The sequence below is a fragment of the Hyperolius riggenbachi genome, chromosome 11, assembly GCF_040937935.1.
Source record: "Hyperolius riggenbachi isolate aHypRig1 chromosome 11, aHypRig1.pri, whole genome shotgun sequence".
In the NCBI taxonomy this organism is placed as follows: domain Eukaryota; kingdom Metazoa; phylum Chordata; class Amphibia; order Anura; family Hyperoliidae; genus Hyperolius; species Hyperolius riggenbachi.
In genome coordinates this window covers 1,422,683-1,446,074 of record NC_090656.1, presented here as the reverse complement: position 1 = coordinate 1,446,074, position 23,392 = coordinate 1,422,683, and the positions used below count along the sequence as shown (strand labels likewise).

The following is a 23,392-nucleotide window of genomic DNA, read 5'->3' as shown; positions in this document are numbered from 1 at the left end:
TGACTCTCCTCAGAGGAGCTCACTATCTAATCCTACCATAGTCATAGTCTAATGTCCTACCATATTATTATTATTATTATTATTATTATATATTTATATAGCACTGACATCTCCTGCAGCACATTACAGAGTACATAGTCATGTCACTGACTGTCCTCAGAGGAGCTCACACTCTAATCCTACCATAGTCATAGTCTAATATCCTACCATATTATTATTATGTATTTATATAGCACTGACATCTCCTGCAGCACATTACAGAGTACATAGTCATGTCACTGACTGTCCTCAGATGAGCTCACACTCTAATCCTACCATAGTCCTAGTCTAATATCCTACCATATTATTATTATGTATTTATATAGCACTGACATCTCCTGCAGCACATTACAGAGTACAGAGTCATGTCACTGACTCTCCTCAGAGGAGCTCACTATCTAATCCTACCATAGTCCTAGTCTAATATCCTACCATATTATTATTATGTATTTATATAGCACTGACATCTCCTGCAGCACATTACAGAGTACATAGTCATGTCACTGACTGTCCTCAGAGGAGCTCACAATCTAATCCTACCATAGTCTAATGTCCTACCATATTATTATTATGTATTTATATAGCACTGACATCTCCTGCAGCACATTACAGAGTACATAGTCATGTCACTGACTGTCCTCAGAGGAGCTCACAATCTAATCCTACCATAGTCATAGTCTAATGTCCTACCATATTATTATGTATTTATATAGCACTGACATCTTTTGCAGCACATTACAGAATACATAGTCATGTCACTGACTGTCCTCAGAGGAGCTCACAATCTAATCCTATCATAGTCAGTCTAATGTCCTACCATATTATTATTATGTATTTATATAGCAGTGACATCTCCTGCAGCACATTACAAAGTACATAGTCATGTCACTGACTGTCCTCAGATGAGCTCACACTCTAATCCTACCATAGTCATAGTGTAATGTCCTACCATATTATTATTATGTATTTATATAGCAGTGACATCTCCTGCAGCACATTACAGAGTACATCGTCATGTCACTGACTGTCCTCAGATGAGCTCACACTCTAATCCTACCATAGTCATAGTCTAATGTCCTACCATATTATTATTATGTATTTATATAGCACTGACGTCTCCTGCAGCACATTACAGAGTACATAGTCATGTCACTGACTGTCCTCAGAGGAGCTCACACTCTAATCCTACCATAGTCATAGTCTAATATCCTACCATATTATTATTATGTATTTATATAGCACTGACATCTCCTGCAGCACATTACAGAGTACATAGTCATGTCACTGACTGTCCTCAGATGAGCTCACACTCTAATCCTACCATAGTCCTAGTCTAATATCCTACCATATTATTATTATGTATTTATATAGCACTGACATCTCCTGCAGCACATTACAGAGTACAGAGTCATGTCACTGACTCTCCTCAGAGGAGCTCACTATCTAATCCTACCATAGTCCTAGTCTAATATCCTACCATATTATTATTATGTATTTATATAGCACTGACATCTCCTGCAGCACATTACAGAGTACATAGTCATGTCACTGACTGTCCTCAGAGGAGCTCACAATCTAATCCTACCATAGTCTAATGTCCTACCATATTATTATTATGTATTTATATAGCACTGACATCTCCTGCAGCACATTACAGAGTACATAGTCATGTCACTGACTGTCCTCAGAGGAGCTCACAATCTAATCCTACCATAGTCTAATGTCCTACCATATTATTATTATGTATTTATATAGCACTGACATCTCCTGCAGCACATTACAGAGTACATAGTCATGTCACTGACTGTCCTCAGAGGAGCTCACAATCTAATCCTACCATAGTCATAGTCTAATGTCCTACCATATTATTATGTATTTATATAGCACTGACATCTTTTGCAGCACATTACAGAATACATAGTCATGTCACTGACTGTCCTCAGAGGAGCTCACAATCTAATCCTACCATAGTCCTAGTCTAATATCCTACCATATTATTATTATGTATTTATATAGCACTGGCATCTTCTGCAGCACATTACAGAGTACATAGTCATGTCACTGACTGTCCTCAGAGGAGCGCACACTCTAATCCTACCATAGTCAGTCTAATGTCCTACCATATTATTATTATGTATTTATATAGCAGTGACATCTCCTGCAGCACATTACAAAGTACATAGTCATGTCACTGACTGTCCTCAGATGAGCTCACACTCTAATCCTACCATAGTCATAGTGTAATGTCCTACCATATTATTATTATGTATTTATATAGCAGTGACATCTCCTGCAGCACATTACAGAGTACATCGTCATGTCACTGACTGTCCTCAGATGAGCTCACACTCTAATCCTACCATAGTCATAGTCTAATGTCCTACCATATTATTATTATGTATTTATATAGCACTGACGTCTCCTGCAGCACATTACAGAGTACATAGTCATGTCACTGACTGTCCTCAGAGGAGCTCACACTCTAATCCTACCATAGTCATAGTGTAATGTCCTACCATATTATGTATTTATATAGCACTGACATCTTCTGCAGCACTGTACAGAGTACATAGTTATGTCACTGACTGTCCTCAGAGGAGCTTACAATCTAACTCAAACTAACTCCTAACCTACCCCACTCCTGTGTGCTTCAGTCACTTTGTATTGGATACATTTGTTCAGCTCTATGGGGACTGGACAGTGGCAACACCACATGAGCCACAGCTTTGATCAAACAAATCCTCCCTTCCCCTTCAAGGTTGAGGCAAACTTCTACACCTCACTCCCTGAAAATCTGCCGCTAAGGGGGGCTGCATAGAAAAATTGCTATGGGGCCCAGTCTTTTCTAAGCTACGCCCCTGAGTAAGAGAAGCCTCTGAATGATCCTGAGGCTTCCAGTGACCCCTCCGCTGCCAGCCTGGGCTCTCCTTACCTTTCCAGCTGCGCACCACGGAGCCCGATTGAGATGCTGTGACATGACCTCAGGAAAGCGATTTACACCAGACATCCCAAGAATATCGCTGAACTGACACACTTCTGTAAAGAGGAAACTCCTAACCGTTGTGCACGTCTGATCTGCAATTACAGGAAATGTTTGGTTGAAGTTGTTGCTGCCATAGGAGGATAAACCAGTTAGTAAATCCAAGGGCTCACATACCTTCTCCACCTGCACTATGAATGTTTACATGCTGTGTTCAATAACATGGAAACATCTCATGATTTGTGTGGTATAGTTTAAGCAGACTGTGATTGTCTATTGCTGTGACTTAAAGAGACACTGAAGCGAAAAAAAAAATGATATAATGAATTGGTTGTGTACTATGAATAATTACTAGAAGATTAGCAGCAAAGAAAATATTCTCATACTTTTATTTTCAGGTATATAGTGTTTTTTCTAACATTGCATTATTCTATAATATGTGCAGATTACACAACACTCAGCATTCAAAATGATTCTTTCAGAGCAGTCTGTGAAGTAATGACCTCTCCTCTGGCAGAGAAAAAGTAAATAGTTCACTTACAGTTGAGATAATAAAAGTCAGATAACTGCCCTCTCCACCACTAAAGGTAGCCATACACTGGTCGATTTGCCATCAGATTCGGCCAACAGATAGATCCCTCACTGATCAAATCTGATCAGAGAGGGATCGTATGGCCACCTTACTGCAAACAGATTGTGAATCTATTTCAGCCTGAAACCATTCACAATCTGTTGTGGTGGTGCTGCTGCTGCCGCCGCTCCCCCCCCCCCCCCCCTCCCGCATACATTACCTGCTCCGCCGGTGCGACTGCCCCCTGTCACCGCTGCTCCGTCTCTGCTCTGGTCTCCAGGTCCGGCATGCCTCACTTCTTCTAGCCCGGCAGGAAGTTTAAACAGTAGAGGGCGCTCTACTGTTTAAACTTCCTGCCGTGCTAGAAGAAGTGAGGCAAGCCGGACCTGGAGACCAGAGCGCAGACAGAGCAGCGGTGACCGGGGGACTGGAGTCGCGCCGGCGGAGCAGGTAATGTATGCGGGCTCTATTGCGTCGGTCGTCGGGCACTCGAACGCTGCTAGCGATCGCACGGGCGATCGACGGTAATTTTCCGCACGGAGCGAACGACGGGATCGGACGAAATGGATCGAAATTCGGCGTGTAGCGCGAACGATTGGCAGCAGATTCGATCCCAGTGAGCGAATCTGCTTTCGAAACGGCGGCAAATCGGGCCAGTGTATGGCCAGCTTAAGACTTAGTTGGAGAGTTAATGGCTTGTACTGGAGTTTCTTAACTCGTCCTGTACTGGAAACAATTAGACTGATATATCTGATCTTAATGTTTTATTTCTTAGCTGTACTACAATATCATAATTTTTTTTTCGCTTCAGTGCCTCTTTAAGGTGGCCATACACTAGTCGATTTGCCATCAGATCCGACCAACAGCTAGATCCCTCTCTGATCGAATCTGATCAGAGAGGGATCGTATGGCTGCCTTTACTGCAAACAGATTGTGAATCGATTTCAGCCTGAAACTGATCAGTCTGTGAAGCTGCCGCCGCCAGCCAGCTTCACTGAGCTTCCTGCTGGAAGGGCGCTGTACTGTTTAAATTTCCTGCCGGGACAGGAAGTTCAGTGAAGCTGGAGGAGCCGAACACGGAGAAGTGACAGCGGAGAGAGCGGGGACACACGCCAACCAGAGCAGATAATGTATTGCAGCTAGCGTCGGTCGTCGGGCATTGGAACGCCACTATCGACGCACTCCCGACCCGCCGGAGATCGAGCGAAATCTTCTGCTCGGACGGGTCGACGGGAACAATTGATTTCAGACGGAAATTGATCGTTCTGTCAGCGTTTGCGCAATGATTTCACAGCAGATTTGATCACAGTGATGGAATCTGCTGTATATCGGCGGGAAAATCGTTAGGTGTATAGGCCCCTTTAGATGAACATCAGATCACATTGTATGACCAATTTGTGCAGAAATCCATATCATTCCAAAGGGTTCACATACTTTTTCTTGCTACTGTATTTCCTTTTAACCAATACCAGTTGCCTGGCAGTCCTGTCACTCTTTCTACATTCAGGTGTGTGATACCAACAAGACCAGCAGGGCTGGCAGACAACCGGTATTGTATGAAAGGAAACAAATATGGCCGGCACCACAGGACTCTCACTTACCTCACATGACTTGCACGTTTCCCTTTAAAGGGACCCTGAGCAGGTTCTAAAATACCAATTTGAACTTACCTGGAGCTTCCTCCAGCCCACCGTAGGCTGCGATGTCCCTGGCGTCCTCCTGGCTCCTCTCCTCCAGCCCACCGTAGGCTGCGATGTCCCTGGCGTCCTCCTGGCTCCTCTCCTCCAGCCCACCGTAGGCTGCGATGTCCCTGGCGTCCTCCTGGCTCCTCTCCTCCAGCCCACCGTAGGCTGCGATGTCCCTGGCGTCCTCCTGGTTCCTTTCCTCTAGCCCACCGTAGGCTGCGATGTCCCTGGCGTCCTCCTGGCTCCTCTCCTCCAGCCCACCGTAGGCTGCGATGTCCCTGGCGTCCTCCTGGTTCCTTTCCTCTAGCCCACCGTAGGCTGCGATGTCCCTGGCGTCCTCCTGGCTCCCCTCCTCCAGCCCACCGTAGGCTGCGATGTCCCTGGCGTCCTCCTGGCTCCCCTCCTCCAGCCCACCGTAGGCTGCGATGTCCCTGGCGTCCTCCTGGCTCCCCTCCTCCAGCCCACCGTAGGCTGCGATGTCCCTGGCGTCCTCCTGGCTCCTTTCCTCTAGCCCACCGTAGGCTGCGATGTCCCTGGCGTCCTCCTGGCTCCCCTCCCGGTCCTGCTGGGCGCTCCGTTATTGTATGACTTCGGCCTTAAGTTGCCAGGGCTGCTTCCCGCCGCGGACCATACGCATCATCGTGCCGGCATGAGTCCTGTGTATGCGTTGTTCGATATTAGAGAACCGCGCATGCGCAGGACTCTTCAGGCCGAAGTCGTACAATAATGGGGCCAGGATGACGTTGGGAGACCTTGTGGCTGGAAGAAGCTCCAGGTATGTGGAATTTGTGATTTTAGAACCTGCTCAGGATCACTTTAAAGGAAATGTGAGAGTTCTGTGGTGCCAGCCATAACAGCCTGCAGTTCAGCTTTATTCCATGGATGGGAAGTGTTTAGCCTTGTCAGTCATTATTTTCTGCCTCGGTTTCTGTTGCTGCATTTCCTCTACTGATCTGTATATTTCTCTACTCCAGCATTAGATCTCTGCTTTGTGTATTGATTTGTGCTGTACTTTGTGCTGCAAGTTGTGCTGTGCTTTGTGCTGTGCTGGGAATGCCCGGCGGTAATATTAGGTGTCTTCCTGTACTCAGGACTCCGGCCAGTACCTGCGGGAACTGATAGAGCCTGTGCTGTACATTATGCTGTGCTGGGAATGCCCGGCAGTAATCTTCTGTCTTCCTGTACTCAGGACTCTGGGCAGTACCTGCGGGAACTGATAGAGCCTGTGCTGTACATTATGCTGTGCTGGGAATGCCCGGCAGTAATCTTCTGTCTTCCTGTACTCAGGACTCCGGCCAGTACCTGCGGGAACTGATAGAGCCTGTGCTGTACATTATGCTGTGCTGGGAATGCCCGGCAGTAATCTTCTGTCTTCCTGTACTCAGGACTCTGGGCAGTACCTGCGTTAACTGTTAGAGGCTGTGCTGTACATTATGCTATGCTGTGTTCTGTGCTGTACATTGTTCTGTGCTGTACATTGTTCTGTGCTGTACATTGTTCTGTGCTGTACATTATGCTGTGCTTTGTGCTGTGCTGGGAATGCCGTCAGTAATATTGTGTGTCTTCTCATACTCAGGACTCTGGCCAGTACCTGCGGGAACTGATAGAGCCTGTGCTGTACATTATGCTATGCTGTGTGCTGTGCTGTACATTGTTCTGTGCTGTACATTATGCTGTGCTTTGTGCTGTGCTGGGAATGCCGTCAGTAATATTGTGTCTTCTCGTACTCAGGACTCTGGCCAGTACCTGCGGGAACTGATAGTCTGTGCTGTACATTATGCTGTGCTGTGTGCTGTCCTGTACATTGTTCTGTGCTGTACATTATGCTGTGCTTTGTGCTGTGCTGGGAATGCCGTCAGTAATATTGTGTCTTCTCGTACTCAGGACTCTGGCCAGTACCTGCGGGAACTGATAGTCTGTGCTGTACATTATGCTGTGCTGTGTGCTGTCCTGTACATTGTTCTGTGCTGTACATTATGCTGTGCTTTGTGCTGTGCTGGGAATGCCGTCAGTAATATTGTGTCTTCTCGTACTCAGGACTCTGGCCAGTACCTGCGGGAACTGATAGAGCCTGTGCTCACCTGCTTCAATGACGCGGACAGCCGGCTGCGGTATTACGCCTGTGAGGCTCTGTACAACATTGTGAAGGTGGCGAGAGGCTCAGTCCTGCCTCATTTCAACGTGTTGTTCGATGGACTCAGCAAGGTAATTGTGCGATCCTCTGTTCCCCGGAATGTAGTGGGGGTGCTGGGAGTGCTAAACCTCTTCTACAAGTGCCATTTGTCTGGCTGTCATGCTTATCCTTAGACTTCAGCATTTCTTGGCTGTTACATGGAACATGCCTGCAACCAGTGGCGCTATAACACCAGACCCCACTTCCTTGTTCTCAGCCAGTAACGCAAAGAACGCCATCCAAAGCTACAGGCCTGGCCAGCAGCAGGATCGGTAGTGGGCAGGGCCGTATTTACATCTTAGAAGCTTATAGGTGGCTGGTTTTCAGTGCTGACTTGCAATCTGTTTGCCTGGGGCAAATGCTTTCTTCTATCTAGATAATACCAATCCTTTCCTCAGTCCACTGGCTACCCATAAAATGGGAAGAATCCACTTCAAAACTCCAACTCGAAACCTTTGGAGCCAGAGCCTTCTGTCATGCTGTTCCTACCCTTTGAAATGCCTTGCTACACCCAATTAAGACCGCTCCAACCCCTGGAGGCATTTCAATCAAAACGGAAAAGCCACCTGTTTAGAGTGGCATTTTTGATCACATAACTTTTCCATGTAGCACATCACAAACCACATTAATGTATTGATCTTCAGTGTTCTCCCCGGAAATTGTTTCCAGCCGGGTGGCATGAGAAAGTAGCCGGATGGGGTAGGATGAGAGAATGCAGGCCGGAGCTTCTGTGTGCAACACTGCTTACAGAATAGGAGGAGGTGAGCTGATAACAGCCGGGTGCTCACCAAAAGAGCCTGGGGAGAACACTGACCTTAAACAAGCTTATGCCATTTGAGTTTTTACGGGAGAAAAGCACTTTACACATTTTGTATGTAGTGTGACTTTGTATTCCTGATTCTGAAGGCTGTTCAGACACTGTGGCCGTAGTTCCTCCACCTGTCTGGAGGGGGCAGCAGCACACCTATTAATGGCTTGGCCTGCTTCTAGCTGCTTGTGGGGTTAGCAGACATTCTGGACTTGGTGTGTGGCTGGTTTCCAGCTCCCTCCGGCCTTTATCTTGTACACTCTGTTCAGTTTACATAAAGATGTTGGATGGTGATAGTGACTTGCTTCTCTCTTCTGCCTCATACAGCTCGCTGCTGACCCAGACCCCAATGTAAAGAGTGGTTCTGAGCTGCTGGACCGACTGCTGAAGGTACGCAGGAGTATATAGCATTGGGGAGGGGCCATGAGATACACATCATTCTGAGCTGGTGCGTCATTATGTCAATTCTGTCTGTGTGTGCGGCTTGTCCAATCCTATGAACCATTTCTGGGATTGGATTGGTCCATTTCAAGCTGCATACAGTAACATGAAGAATTAGCATAATCCTGCATCCACTTGGAATAATTTGCATTATCTTGTATCCTCTTAGAAGTATTTGCATCTCATTGATCATCCCAATATACCATGTATGCAGAATATGTAAATAAATAACACAGGTGCATTAACCTATTGGGGACAGCCGTAGGTTGATTCAACGTCCGCGCTAAAGAACCGCTCCCGACGCGATCGTGCGCGCCCGAGAGGGGAGGTTAATCTGTCATGTGACAGCTGGCATCTCCCCCGAGTGATCAGCAGCCATCGCCGGCGGATCGTAGTGATCACTTTGGCGGCGGCAGGGGGGAAAAGAGGATCCACTCACCTCCCTGCTGTTCCACCGACGATCGGCGCCCCCCTCTGCTCTGGCCGGCATCTCTGCTCCGTCTGACGTCAGCGCCGTGTCCTGGCTTGATGACGTCATCAAGCCACGACCCGACCTGAGCGTCATTTGGAGCGGAGATGCCGGCTGGAGAAGAGGTGGCTTCTGCGGCTCATCGCTGGAGCCTGGAAGGTGAGCCATGGCTTCCAGCTACAGGGGGGATACCTGCCTCCATGGGGGACACACAGCCCAGCACACCACAAACGGGATCCGGCCCCACCTCCCCCTCCACCGCAAAATGCCCTGGACCTCAAGGGGGGTTAGGCGTCTGGTCCCGAAGTGGTTAAGGCCTCTTTCACAGTGGGACTTTGCGTTTGATGCAACTCGCACAACGTGCCCCTAACGCAGCGCATGTAGGTTATGAAATTGGACGTTATTTTGCACTATGTTATGTGTCTCTCGGTGCGCCGTTTTCATCGCATACTGATGGAACGAAAACGGCGCATGCGTTACATTAAAAAAAACCAATAAAAAAAACATTACTGAGCATGTGCAACACACAACGCAGCAGATTTATTGCTAAACGCACAGCATGCAGCACTTTCTAAATATCGCTACACGTTACACACAACGCAACGTGTGCACTGTGAGTGTCGCACGGACTTACTATTGCTGTGCATTAGTTTGTGTTATACATTTTCTAACGTGCGACTTTAACGTACCACTGTGACAGAGGCCTAAATCATTAACAGATTGCCTGGTAACATAAGTCAGTGATGAGCAGAAATCTCCCCTTACCCAGGAAGAATAAAGGCAGTTAGCAAATCAGAGCTAATTAGAGACCAATCAGCTAGCAGCTTTGATTTGCTAGTTACCTCACCTGCTTTGTATATCATGGAGATGTGCATTTTGGGGAGATCTTCACTTTGTCCATAGGAAGCTGAAGGGATTACTGACGTTTCCCTCCTGATGTTTGAGAACTGCCTGGTAAACCTGTTATAGGGCCCCTACATTGCCTGTATAGTTAGCAGGGATTGCTTCACACTATGCTCTAGTGGGACAGTACCCATACAGCACTGCATGAAGAGGTGACCGCCCCCTGACCCTGTCTGCAGGTCACTGCTGCACGTAGGTGACTGCCCCCCGACCCTGTCTGCAGGTCACTGCTGCACGTAGGTGACCGCCCCCTGACCCTGTCTGCAGGTCACTGCCGCACGTAGGTGACCGCCCCCTGACCCTGTCTGCAGGTCACTGCTGCACGTAGGTGACCGCCCCCTGACCCTGTCTGCAGGATCACTGCTGCACGTAGGTGACCGCCCCCTGACCCTGTCTGCAGGATCACTGCTGCACGTAGGTGACCGCCCCCTGACCCTGTCTGCAGGATCACTGCTGCACGTAGGTGACCGCCCCCTGACTCTGTCTGCAGGATCACTGCTGCACGTAGGTGACCGCCCCCTGACCCTGTCTGCAGATCACTGCTGCACGTAGGTGACCGCCCCCTGACCCTGTCTGCAGGATCACTGCTGCACGTAGGTGACCGCCCCCTGACCCTGTCTGCAGGTCACTGCTGCACGTAGGTGACCGCCCCCTGACCCTGTCTGCAGGTCACTGCTGCACGTAGGTGACCGCCCCCTGACCCTGTCTGCAGGATCACTGCTGCACGTAGGTGACCGCCCCCTGACCCTGTCTGCAGGTCACTGCTGCACGCAGGTGACCGCCCCCTGACCCTGTCTGCAGGATCACTGCTGCACGCAGGTGACCGCCCCCTGACCCTGTCTGCAGGATCACTGCTGCACGTAGGTGACCGCCCCCTGACCCTGTCTGCAGGATCACTGCTGCACGTAGGTGACCGCCCCCTGACCCTGTCTGCAGGATCACTGCTGCACGTAGGTGACCGCCCCCTGACCCTGTCTGCAGGATCACTGCTGCACGTAGGTGACCGCCCCCTGACCCTGTCTGCAGGATCACTGCTGCACGTAGGTGACCGCCCCCTGACCCTGTCTGCAGGATCACTGGTGCACGTAGGTGACCGCCCCCTGACCCTGTCCGCAGGATCACTGCTGCACGTAAGTGACCGCCCCCTGACCCTGTCTGCAGGATCACTGCTGCACGTAGGTGACCGCCCCCTGACCCTGTCTGCAGGATCACTGCTGCACGTAGGTGACCGCCCCCTGACCCTGTCTGCAGGATCACTGCTGCACGTAGGTGACCGCCCCCTGACCCTGTCTGCAGGATCACTGCTGCACGAAGGTGACCGCCCCCTGACCCTGTCTGCAGGATCACTGCTGCACGTAGGTGACCGCCCCCTGACCCTGTCTGCAGGTCACTGCTGCACGTAGGTGACCGCCCCCTGACCCTGTCTGCAGGTCACTGCTGCACATAGGTGATTGCCCCCTGACCCTGTCTGCAGGTCACTGCTGCACATAGGTGAACGCCCCTTGACCCTGTCTGCAGGATCACTGCTGCACATAGGTGAACGCCCCCTGGCCCTGTCTGCAGGTCACTGCCGCACATAGGTGACCGCCCCCTGACCCTGTCTGCAGGTCACTGCCGCACGTAGGTGACCGCCCCCTGACCCTGTCTGCAGGTCACTGCCGCACGTAGGTGACCGCCCCCTGACCCTGTCTGCAGGTCACTGCTGCACGTAGGTGACCGCCCCCTGACCCTGTCTGCAGGATCACTGCTGCACGTAGGTGACCGCCCCCTGACCCTGTCTGCAGGATCACTGCCGCACATAGGTGACCGCCCCCTGACCCTGTCTGCAGGTCACTGCTGCACATAGGTAACCGCCCCCTGACCCTGTCTGCAGGTCACTGCCGCACATAGGTGACCGCCCCCTGACCCTGTCTGCAGGTCACTGCCGCACGTAGGTGAACGCCCCCTGACCCTGTCTGCAGGTCACTGCCGCACGTAGGTGACCGCCCCCTGACCCTGTCTGCAGGATCACTGCTGCACGTAGGTGAACGCCCCCTGGCCCTGTCTGCAGGATCACTGCTGCACGTAGGTGACCGCCCCCTGACCCTGTCTGCAGGTCACTGCCGCACATAGGTGACCGCCCCCTGACCCTGTCTGCAGGTCACTGCTGCACATAGGTGACCGCCCCCTGACCCTGTCTGCAGGTCACTGCCGCACATAGGTGAACGCCCCCTGACCCTGTCTGCAGGTCACTGCCGCACATAGGTGACCGCCCCCTGACCCTGTCTGCAGGATCACTGCTGCACGTAGGTGACCGCCTCTGACCCTGTCTGCAGGTCACTGCTGCACGTAGGTGACCGCCCCCTGACCCTGTCTGCAGGATCACTGCTGCACGTAGGTGACCGCCCCCTGACCCTGTCTGCAGGATCACTGCTGCACGTAGGTGACCGCCCCCTGACCCTGTCTGCAGGATCACTGCTGCACGTAGGTGACCGCCCCCTGACCCTGTCTGCAGGATCACTGCTGCACGTAGGTGACCGCCCCCTGACCCTGTCTGCAGGTCACTGCTGCACGTAGGTGACCGCCCCCTGACCCTGTCTGCAGGTCACTGCCGCACGTAGGTGACCGCCCCCTGACCCTGTCTGCAGGTCACTGCCGCACGTAGGTGACCGCCCCCTGACCCTGTCTGCAGGTCACTGCTGCACGTAGGTGACCGCCCCCTGACCCTGTCTGCAGGATCACTGCTGCACGTAGGTGACCGCCCCCTGACCCTGTCTGCAGGTCACTGCTGCACGTAGGTGACCGCCCCCTGACCCTGTCTGCAGGTCACTGCTGCACGTAGGTGACCGCCCCCTGACCCTGTCTGCACATCACTGCTGCACGTAGGTGACCGCCCCCTGACCCTGTCTGCAGGATCACTGCTGCACGTAGGTGACCGCCCCCTGACCCTGTCTGCAGGATCACTGCTGCACGTAAGTGACCGCCCCCTGACCCTGTCTGCAGGTCACTGCCGCACGTAGGTGACCGCCCCCTGACCCTGTCTGCAGGTCACTGCTGCACGTAGGTGACCGCCCCCTGACCCTGTCTGCAGGATCACTGCTGCACGTAGGTGACCGCCCCCTGACCCTGTCTGCAGGTCACTGCTGCACGTAGGTGACCGCCCCCTGACCCTGTCTGCAGGATCACTGCTGCACGTAGGTGACCGCCCCCTGACCCTGTCTGCAGGTCACTGCTGAATGCTGCTGAAGTACAGCTAGGCGACCCAGCAGGGAAACCTCATAGGGAACAGTTCTCCAATCACAGCACTCTCTACAGCACGAAGCATTGTGATTGGCCGAATAGTGTGGGTGGAGTTCACTACAACCTATCTGACACCGAGCAGTTGGAGAAGAAGAGGGTGATGTGACTGTCCACCCAATCATGTTAGCTGAATTTCCCCATGAGGTTTCCTGCTGGGTCCCCTAAAGTACATGAACACAGCTGAAGTGTGGTGTTTGGGTGACGTCGGAGCATTGTGGGAAATACCAGCTGTTTCCAAATGCCAAAAAAGCAAGCAGCATCTCCTTCCACTGACATCACCTGCCAGCAGTAAAAATGTCACCATGTGATAAATGTCAGAATGTAAATCAGGGAGAGGAAACATATTACAATGTGCAAACACTGACTAAATCATTTATACATAATTATTGTAAAAATGAAGCACTTTTTTGTTCATTACGTTATTTTCACTGGAGTTCCTCTTTAAAGTGTACCAGAGACGGCATAACCTAAAGATTTGATACTTACCCGGGGTTTCCTCCAGCCTCATAAAGCACGTCTGAGATGTCAAGGGACGCATCCATGCTTATGAGGTTGGATCAGATAGGTTATGCTGTCTCTGGCTTCCTTTAAGCGCATACAGTAAGTAATGCAAATAACTGACATGAGCTCTGTGTGCACTCACTGCACGAGTCTCCACTGCTGGAGGAAAAGTATGCTAAATCTCATCTTAAAGTTTGCTCCACAACGTTTGGGCAATCATTGAAATACTGGGAGAGTATACTGGGATCAGATGAGGCCAACATTCTTTGGATGTTATCACACTGGCCATATTTGGAGGAGAAATTGCACTGCACCTCACCACAAAAAGCACCATGCCAACAGTGAAGTCTGGTGGTGGGAACAGTATGGGGCAGACTTTGTATAATTCTAGGAAGGATGAATGGAAAAATGTACCTAAACAGTCCTTTTAAACAGAACAAAATATGCAAATTGACATAGTACCAAAATGGGGTAAGTCCTGCCCCCCCCCCCCCCCCCCCCTCCATTTGGAATTCTTGAGCAAAATGAAAAAATAAGCCTAAAAGAAATGTCGACTCTGAGTATTTTTTTTTACATATCTTTTTATTAAAGTTTTTGACTCCGGAGTATTTACAAGGCTTCATGAACACTTTTTTATTTGCATCATCAGATATGTAGTTCTGTATCTAGCCGGTCTAGCGGCATCATGTGGCCCAATTCATCATAGACGTCAGATATTCCTGTAGGTGTGGCATAGATCCAGTGGTTGTAGATTGCCTTTTTGCTGGGGAGGAACACGAGGAGTGCAAGGAGAGGAGCAGCGTTTTGTTTAGTGGGATTACGCTCATCGTGCTGTTCAATAGTTGCTAAATTAAGTAATAATAACATGAGGCGAAGCTAACAAAGATTAAGCTGCGACTTCTTCCAGCCTCTAGGAGTCTATCAGCTTCCATACCGAAGATCTGCTGTCCTGCAGGTCGCCGCTCTCCCCTCCGTAAGATCACAGCCCTCGCCCGGGTCATCTCTCGTGAGCGCACCCCTGTGGCCGGGAGGGCTCTGCTCTTGTGCGGTTCAGAGTGAATTGAACTGTGCAATCGCAGTGTGCTCCCGGCAACGAGAATGTGATCACGAGAGGCACACATGCGCAGAAGACCATGACCCAGATGTGGGTTACAAACGTAGGGAGGGGAGAGCGACAGTCTGGAGGACAGAGGAGCATTGGCATCGGACCTGTTACGACATCTGGTATAACTTTCTTGTCACGAGCGCCATTAGAAATCTATCAAGGACAATGACATGGTTAATGCTCCTATTCTGTGCTGTGTTATCCATTCTTCCAAGGAACATGTAATAATTCTTCTGCACGTGGTACAGTGAGGTGTATGCTATGTATATATTATGAATCTCATGTCCATCATATCGGATGAATTCTTTAGCTTGTTCTCATTACAGGACATTGTAACGGAAAGCAGCAAGTTTGATCTGATTAGTTTTGTCCCTCTCCTGCGAGAGAGAATCTATTCAAACAACCAGTATGCCCGGCAGTTCATCATTTCCTGGGTAAGAGATTAATATGGTATTTAAATTTTTTGATGCTGCTAAGCAGGGGAAGATGGTCACCCCAGTTGAGAAAGCCTTTTCTAAGTAACACGAATCCTCAGGTGTCTTCTGGCAGCGTGGGACTGTAGTGAGGTCTAGGGGGGCTTCTGGCAGTGGGGAGCTGTAGTGAGGTCTAGGGGGGCTAGTGGCAGTGGGGAACTGTAGTGAGGTCTAGGGGTGCTTCTGGCAGTGGGGAGCTGTAGTGAGGTCTAGGGGGGCTTCTGGCAGTGGGGAGCTGTAGTGAGGTCTAGGGGGGCTTCTGGCAGTGGGGAGCTGTAGTGAGGTCTAGGGTGGCTTCTAGCAGTGGGGAGCTGTAGTGAGGTATAGGGGGGCTTCTGGCATTGGGGAACTGTAGTGAGGTCTAGGGTGGCTTCTGGCAGTGGGGGCTGTAGTGAGGTCTAGGGGGGCTTCTGGCAGTGGGGAGCTGTAGTGAGGTCTAGGGGGGCTTCTGGCATTGGGGGACTGTAGTGAGGTCTAGGGGGGCTAGTGGCAGTGGGGAACTGTAGTGAGGTCTAGGGGTGCTTCTGGCAGTGGGGAACTGTAGTGAGGTCTAGGGGTGCTTCTGGCAGTGGGGAGCTGTAGTGAGGTCTAGGGTGGCTTCTGGCAGTGGGGAGCTGTAGTGAGGTCTAGCGGGGCTTCTGGCATTGGGGAACTGTAGTGAGGTCTAGGGTGGCTTCTGGCAGTGGGGAGCTGTAGTGAGGTCTAGCGGGGCTTCTGGCATTGGGGAACTGTAGTGAGGTCTAGGGGGGCTTCTGGCAGTAGGGAGCTGTAGTGAGGTCTAGGGTGGCTTCTGGCAGTGGGGAGCTGTAGTGAGGTCTAGGGTGGCTTCTGGCAGTGGGGAACTGTAGTGAGGTCTAGGGGTGCTTCTGGCAGTGGGGAGCTGTAGTGAGGTCTAGGGGGGCTTCTGGCAGTGGGGAGCTGTAGTGAGGTCTAGGGTGGCTTCTGGCAGTGGGGAGCTGTAGTGAGGTCTAGGGTGGCTTCTGGCAGTGGGGAGCTGTAGTGAGGTCTAGGGGGGCTTCTGGCAGTGGGGAACTGTAGTGAGGTCTAGGGGGGCTTCTGGCAGTGGGCCACTGTAGTGAGGTCTAGGGGGGCTAGTGGCAGTGGGGAACTGTAGTGAGGTCTAGGGGTGCTTCTGGCAGTGGGGAACTGTAGTGAGGTCTAGGGGTGCTTCTGGCAGTGGGGAGCTGTAGTGAGATCTAGGGGTGCTTCTGGCAGTGTGGGACTGTAGTGAGGTCTAGGGGGGCTTCTGGCAGTGGGGAGCTGTAGTGTGGTCTAGGGGTGCTTCTGGCAGTGGGGAGCTGTAGTGAGGTCTAGGGGGGCTTCTGGCAGTGGGGAGCTGTAGTGTGGTCTAGGGTGGCTTCTGGCAGTGGGAAGCTGTAGTGAGGTCTAGGGGGGCTTCTAGCAGTGGGGAGCTGTAGTGTGGTCTAGGGTGGCTTCTGGCAGTGGGGAGCTGTAGTGAGGTCTAGGGGGGCTTCTAGCAGTGGGGAGCTGTAGTGTGGTCTAGGGGGGCTTCTAGCAGTGGGGAGCTGTAGTGAGGTCTAGGGGGGCTTCTAGCAGTGGGGAGCTGTAGTGAGGTCTAGGGGGGCTTCTGGCATTGGGGAACTGTAGTGTGGTCTAGGGGGGCTTCTGGCAGTGGGGAACTGTAGTGAGGTCTAGGGGGGCTTCTGGCAGTGGGGAACTGTAGTGAGGTCTAGGGGTGCTTCTGGCAGTGGGGAGCTGTAGTGAGGTCTAGGGGGGCTTCTGGCAGTGGGGAGCTGTAGTTAGGTCTAGGGGGGCTTCTGGCAGTGGGGAGCTGTAGTGAGGTCTAGGGGGGCTTCTGGCAGTGGGGAGCTGTAGTGAGGTCTAGGGTGGCTTCTGGCAGTGGGGAGCTGTAGTCAGGTCTAGGGGGGCTTCTGGCAGTGGGGAGCTGTAGTGAGGTCTAGGGTGGCTTCTGGCAGTGGGGAGCTGTAGTGAGGTCTAGGGGGGCTTCTGGCAGTGGGGAGCTGTAGTGAGGTCTAGGGTGGCTTCTGGCAGTGGGGAGCTGTAGTGAGGTCTAGGGTGGCTTCTGGCAGTGGGGAGCTGTAGTGAGGTTTAAGGTGGCTTCTGGCAGTGGGGAACTGTATTGAGGTCTAGGGTGGCTTCTGGCAGTGGGGAGCTGTAGTGAGGTCTAGGGGTGCTTCTGGCAGTGGGGAGCTGTAGTGTGGTCTAAGGGGGCTTCTGGCAGTGGGGAGCTGTAGTGAGGTCTAGGGGGGCTTCTGACAGTGGGTAACTGTAGTGAGGTCTAGGGGGGCCTCTGGCAGTGGGGAGCTGTAGTGAGGTCTAGGGGGGCTTCTGGCAGTGGGGAGCTGTAGTGATGTCTAGGGGGGCTTCTGGCATTGGGGAACTGTAGTGAGGTCTAGGGTGACTTCTGACAGTGGGGAACTGTAGTGAGGTCTAGGGGGGCCTCTGGCAGTGGGGAGCTGTAGTGAGGTTTAGGGTGGCTTCTGGCAGTGGGGAACTGTAGTTAGGTCTAGGGGGGCTTCTGGCAGTGGGGAGCTGTAGTGAGGTCTAGGGGGGCTTCTGGCAGTGGGGAGCTGTAGTGAGGTCTAGGGTGGCATCTGGCAGTGGGGAGCTGTAGTGAGGTATAGGGGGGCATCTGGCAGTGGGGAGATGTAGTGAGGTATAGGGTGGCTTCTGGCAGTGGGGAACTGTAGTGAGGTCTAGGGGGGCTTCTGGCAGTGGGGAGCTGTAGTGAGGTCTAGGGTGGCTTCCGGCAGTGGGGAGCTGTAGTGAGGTCTAGGGGGGCCTCTGGCAGTGGGGAGCTGTAGTGAGGTCTAGGGGGGCTTCTGGCAGTGGGGAACTGTAGTGAGGTCTAGGGGGCTTCTGGCAGTGGGGAGCTGTAAGAGGTCTTATGTGGTCTTTGCAATGTGGTGTCCTAGAACAGTGATAATCGTGCTTTCTCATTGCATGCTCTGCTCACAGATTCTGGTATTGGAGTCGGTTCCAGACATTAATCTGCTGGAATATTTGCCAGAAATCCTGGATGGCCTTTTCCAGATTCTCGGAGATAACAGTAAAGAGATTCGGAAGATGTGAGTAGATGTGGATTATTCTGCTATGGTCACTAATCTTTCTGGAGAATTCCTTCTGCAATAGAGGTGTATATTTTTAGCAGAAGTTTGCTTTCTTAAAACAGAAGGTATTTGCGATTATTCAGGTTGGAGTGAGCATATTATATCTCCCATGATGCATCACTGCTGAATATGCAAATCATCCTTTGTTAAACCTGAAAGCTAGCCACACCTCCAGAACTGCTGGAATGCAATGATGTGTCAGCTTGTTAATATTACAGAGCCACACTAATCCAACATGCATACAGACTGTTTTGGACTATTAAATCCTCATCAGTGCATGGCATGGATTAATGTGGCTCTATGGGGTAGGACTTGAAACACCCGGAGTTACAGATTGCCCAACAAGCTTCTGGTGAACCAGAACTCCCAGGAGTGTGTAAGGGGGCTACAATGGTCCAAAAAGACCTCTTACTAAAATGCTATGGAAAAAAAAGTTTTCTTTATGAAAAGGAAACTGAAGCGAAATGATTTAAAATAAACACATGACGTTGCTGCAAATGAATAGTACATACTAACCTCACCGTCAGTTCCTCTCAGAGGCTCACCATTTTATTCTTACAGTGATGCCTTCCAGTTCTGACAATATTTTATCACAACTGAAATATACCAGTTGCTGTCAGTTTTATATCAGCCGCTGTGAGTTACAACTGAATGTGCAAGGTAATGTCCATGTTTCCCTATGGCTCAGGTGGGCGATATTACAGTGTAACAGTGTGCTGGCCAGGAAGCTGTTATGGGGTAGTGGCCATTTTCGGGCTATGCCGCGCAGAAGGATTTCTCATGCCCTACTGGGCCGATTTGCATCTTTTTTTTTTTTTTTTTGCAACTCGCAGCTAGCACTTTGCTAGCTGCGTGTGCATTACGATCGCCGCCGCTCCGCGCAAGATCGTCGCTAATCGCCGTGCCGCCCCCCCAAGACCCCGTGCGCTGCCTTGCCAATCAGCGCCAGGCAGCGCTGGGGGGTGGATTGGGACTCCCTTAGACATCACGACATCTATGACGTCGGTGACGTCATCCCACCCCGCCGCCATGGCCATGGGGAAGCCCTTCAGGAAGTCCCGTTCTTTGACCGGGATTTCCTGATCAAAGATCGCCAGAGGCGATTGAAGCGGGCGGGGGGATGCCGCTGCACAGTGGTTATCATGTAGCGAGCCCTAGGCTCGCTACATGATTTAAAAAAAAAAAAAAAATTTAAAATAGTGTTGCGCTGCCCTCTTGCGGTTTCTAATAGACCGCCAGGAGGGTTAAAACAAAGTATTTGTGATAATTCAGATTGGCGTGAGCTGAGCTCTGAGGCTCCTCCCACAATGCATTGCACGCCTAGGAGTTCTGGTTCAGCATGAGCTTGCTGGGTACTGAGGCCATGATGTGACTGTGGCAGGGGAAATCCCTGAGATCGCTAGTAGCTAGGCATGCTGGGTACTGAGGCCATGATGTGACTGTGGCAGGGGAAATCCCCGAGATCGCTAGTAGCTAGGCATGCTGGGTACTGAGGCCATGATGTGACTGTGGCAGGGGAAATCCCTGAGATCGCTAGTAGCTAGGCAAGCTGGGTACTGAGGCCATGATGTGACTGTGGCAGGGGAAATCCCCGAGATCGCTAGTAGCTAGGCATGCTGGGTACTGAGGCCATGATGTGACTGTGGCAGGGGAAATCCCTGAGATTGCTAGTAGCTAGGCATGCTGGGTACTGAGGCCATGATGTGACTGTGGCAGGGGAAATCCCTGAGATCGCTAGTAGCTAGGCATGCTGGGTACTGAGGCCATGATGTGACTCTGGCAGGGGAAATCCCCGAGATCGCTAGTAGCTAGGCATGCTGGGTACTGAGGCCATGATGTGACTGTGGCAGGGGAAATCCCCGAGATTGCTAGTAGCTAGGCATGCTGGGTACTGAGGCCATGATGTGACTGTGGCAGGGGAAATCCCCGAGATCGCTAGTAGCTAGGTATGCTGGGTACTGAGGCCATGATGTGACTGTGGCAGGGGAAATCCCCGAGATCGCTAGTAGCTAGGCATGCTGGGTACTGAGGCCATGATGTGACTGTGGCAGGGGAAATCCCCGAGATCGCTAGTAGCTAGGCATGCCGGGTACTGAGGCCATGATGTGACTGTGGCAGGGGAAATCCCTGAGATTGCTAGTAGCTAGGCAAGCTGGGTACTGAGGCCATGATGTGACTGTGGCAGGGGAAATCCCCGAGATCGCTAGTAGCTAGGCATGCTGGGTACTGAGGCCATGATGTGACTGTGGCAGGGGAAATCCCTGAGATTGCTAGTAGCTAGGCAAGCTGGGTACTGAGGCCATGATGTGACTGTGGCAGGGGAAATCCCCGAGATCGCTAGTAGCTAGGCATGCTGGGTACTGAGGCCATGATGTGACTGTGGCAGGGGAAATCCCTGAGATCGCTAGTAGCTAGGTATGCTGGGTACTGAGGCCATGATGTGACTGTGGCAGGGGAAATCCCCGAGATCGCTAGTAGCTAGGCATGCTGGGTACTGAGGCCATGATGTGACTCTGGCAGGGGAAATCCCCGAGATCGCTAGTAGCTAGGCATGCTGGGTACTGAGGCCATGATGTGACTGTGGCAGGGGAAATCCCTGAGATCGCTAGTAGCTAGGCATGCTGGGTACTGAGGCCATGATGTGACTCTGGCAGGGGAAATCCCTGAGATCGCTAGTAGCTAGGCATGCTGGGTACTGAGACCATGATGTGACTGTGGCAGGGGAAATCCCTGAGATCGCTAGTAGCTAGGCATGCTGGGTACTGAGGCCATGATGTGACTCTGGCAGGGGAAATCCCCGAGATCGCTAGTAGCTAGGTATGCTGGGTACTGAGGCCATGATGTGACTGTGGCAGGGGAAATCCCCGAGATTGCTAGTAGCTAGGTATGCTGGGTACTGAGGCCATGATGTGACTGTGGCAGGGGAAATCCCCGAGATCGCTAGTAGCTAGGTATGCTGGGTACTGAGGCCATGATGTGACTGTGGCAGGGGAAATCCCCGAGATCGCTAGTAGCTAGGCATGCTGGGTACTGAGGCCATGATGTGACTGTGGCAGGGGAAATCCCTGAGATCGCTAGTAGCTAGGCATGCTGGGTACTGAGGCCATGATGTGACTGTGGCAGGGGAAATCCCTGAGATTGCTAGTAGCTAGGCATGCTGGGTACTGAGGCCATGATGTGACTGTGGCAGGGGAAATCCCCGAGATTGCTAGTAGCTAGGTATGCTGGGTACTGAGGCCATGATGTGACTGTGGCAGGGGAAATCCCCGAGATTGCTAGTAGCTAGGCATGCTGGGTACTGAGGCCATGATGTGACTGTGGCAGGGGAAATCCCCGAGATCGCTAGTAGCTAGGCATGCTGGGTACTGAGGCCATGATGTGACTCTGGCAGGGGAAATCCCTGAGATCGCTAGTAGCTAGGCATGCTGGGTACTGAGGCCATGATGTGACTGTGGCAGGGGAAATCCCCGAGATTGCTAGTAGCTAGGTATGCTGGGTACTGAGGCCATGATGTGACTGTGGCAGGGGAAATCCCCGAGATTGCTAGTAGCTAGGCATGCTGGGTACTGAGGCCATGATGTGACTGTGGCAGGGGAAATCCCCGAGATCGCTAGTAGCTAGGCATGCTGGGTACTGAGGCCATGATGTGACTCTGGCAGGGGAAATCCCTGAGATCGCTAGTAGCTAGGCATGCTGGGTACTGAGGCCATGATGTGACTGTGGCAGGGGAAATCCCTGAGATTGCTAGTAGCTAGGCATGCTGGGTACTGAGGCCATGATGTGACTGTGGCAGGGGAAATCCCCGAGATTGCTAGTAGCTAGGTATGCTGGGTACTGAGGCCATGATGTGACTGTGGCAGGGGAAATCCCCGAGATTGCTAGTAGCTAGGCATGCTGGGTACTGAGGCCATGATGTGACTCTGGCAGGGGAAATCCCCGAGATCGCTAGTAGCTAGGCATGCTGGGTACTGAGGCCATGATGTGACTGTGGCAGGGGAAATCCCCGAGATCGCTAGTAGCTAGGCATGCTGGGTACTGAGGCCATGATGTGACTGTGGCAGGGGAAATCCCCGAGATCGCTAGTAGCTAGGCATGCTGGGTACTGAGGCCATGATGTGACTCTGGCAGGGGAAATCCCCGAGATCGCTAGTAGCTAGGCATGCTGGGTACTGAGGCCATGATGTGACTCTGGCAGGGGAAATCCCCGAGATCGCTAGTAGCTAGGCATGCTGGGTACTGAGGCCATGATGTGACTGTGGCAGGGGAAATCCCCGAGATCGCTAGTAGCTAGGCATGCTGGGTACTGAGGCCATGATGTGACTGTGGCAGGGGAAATCCCCGAGATCGCTAGTAGCTAGGCATGCTGGGTACTGAGGCCATGATGTGACTCTGGCAGGGGAAATCCCCGAGATCGCTAGTAGCTAGGCATGCTGGGTACTGAGGCCATGATGTGACTGTGGCAGGGGAAATCCCTGAGATCGCTAGTAGCTAGGCATGCTGGGTACTGAGGCCATGATGTGACTGTGGCAGGGGAAATCCCTGAGATCGCTAGTAGCTAGGCATGCTGGGTACTGAGGCCATGATGTGACTGTGGCAGGGGAAATCCCTGAGATTGCTAGTAGCTAGGCATGCTGGGTACTGAGGCCATGATGTGACTGTGGCAGGGGAAATCCCCGAGATTGCTAGTAGCTAGGTATGCTGGGTACTGAGGCCATGATGTGACTGTGGCAGGGGAAATCCCCGAGATTGCTAGTAGCTAGGCATGCTGGGTACTGAGGCCATGATGTGACTGTGGCAGGGGAAATCCCCGAGATCGCTAGTAGCTAGGCATGCTGGGTACTGAGGCCATGATGTGACTGTGGCAGGGGAAATC

The 23,392-nt window shown here is 51.9% G+C and overlaps 1 protein-coding gene across 2 annotated transcripts in view; it reads left to right on the top strand.

Moving 5' to 3' along the window:
- Nucleotides 1-23,392, top strand: part of VAC14 (VAC14 component of PIKFYVE complex) — a 209,289-nt gene that overhangs the window by 11,786 nt on the left and 174,111 nt on the right. For both annotated transcript variants that reach the window (XM_068260029.1, XM_068260028.1), the window contains exons 3-6: nt 7,313-7,480; nt 8,584-8,646; nt 15,281-15,388; nt 18,368-18,477. In XM_068260029.1, the coding sequence (XP_068116130.1) occupies nt 7,313-7,480; nt 8,584-8,646; nt 15,281-15,388; nt 18,368-18,477 (449 nt within the window). The remainder of the gene's footprint in view (nt 1-7,312; nt 7,481-8,583; nt 8,647-15,280; nt 15,389-18,367; nt 18,478-23,392) is intronic.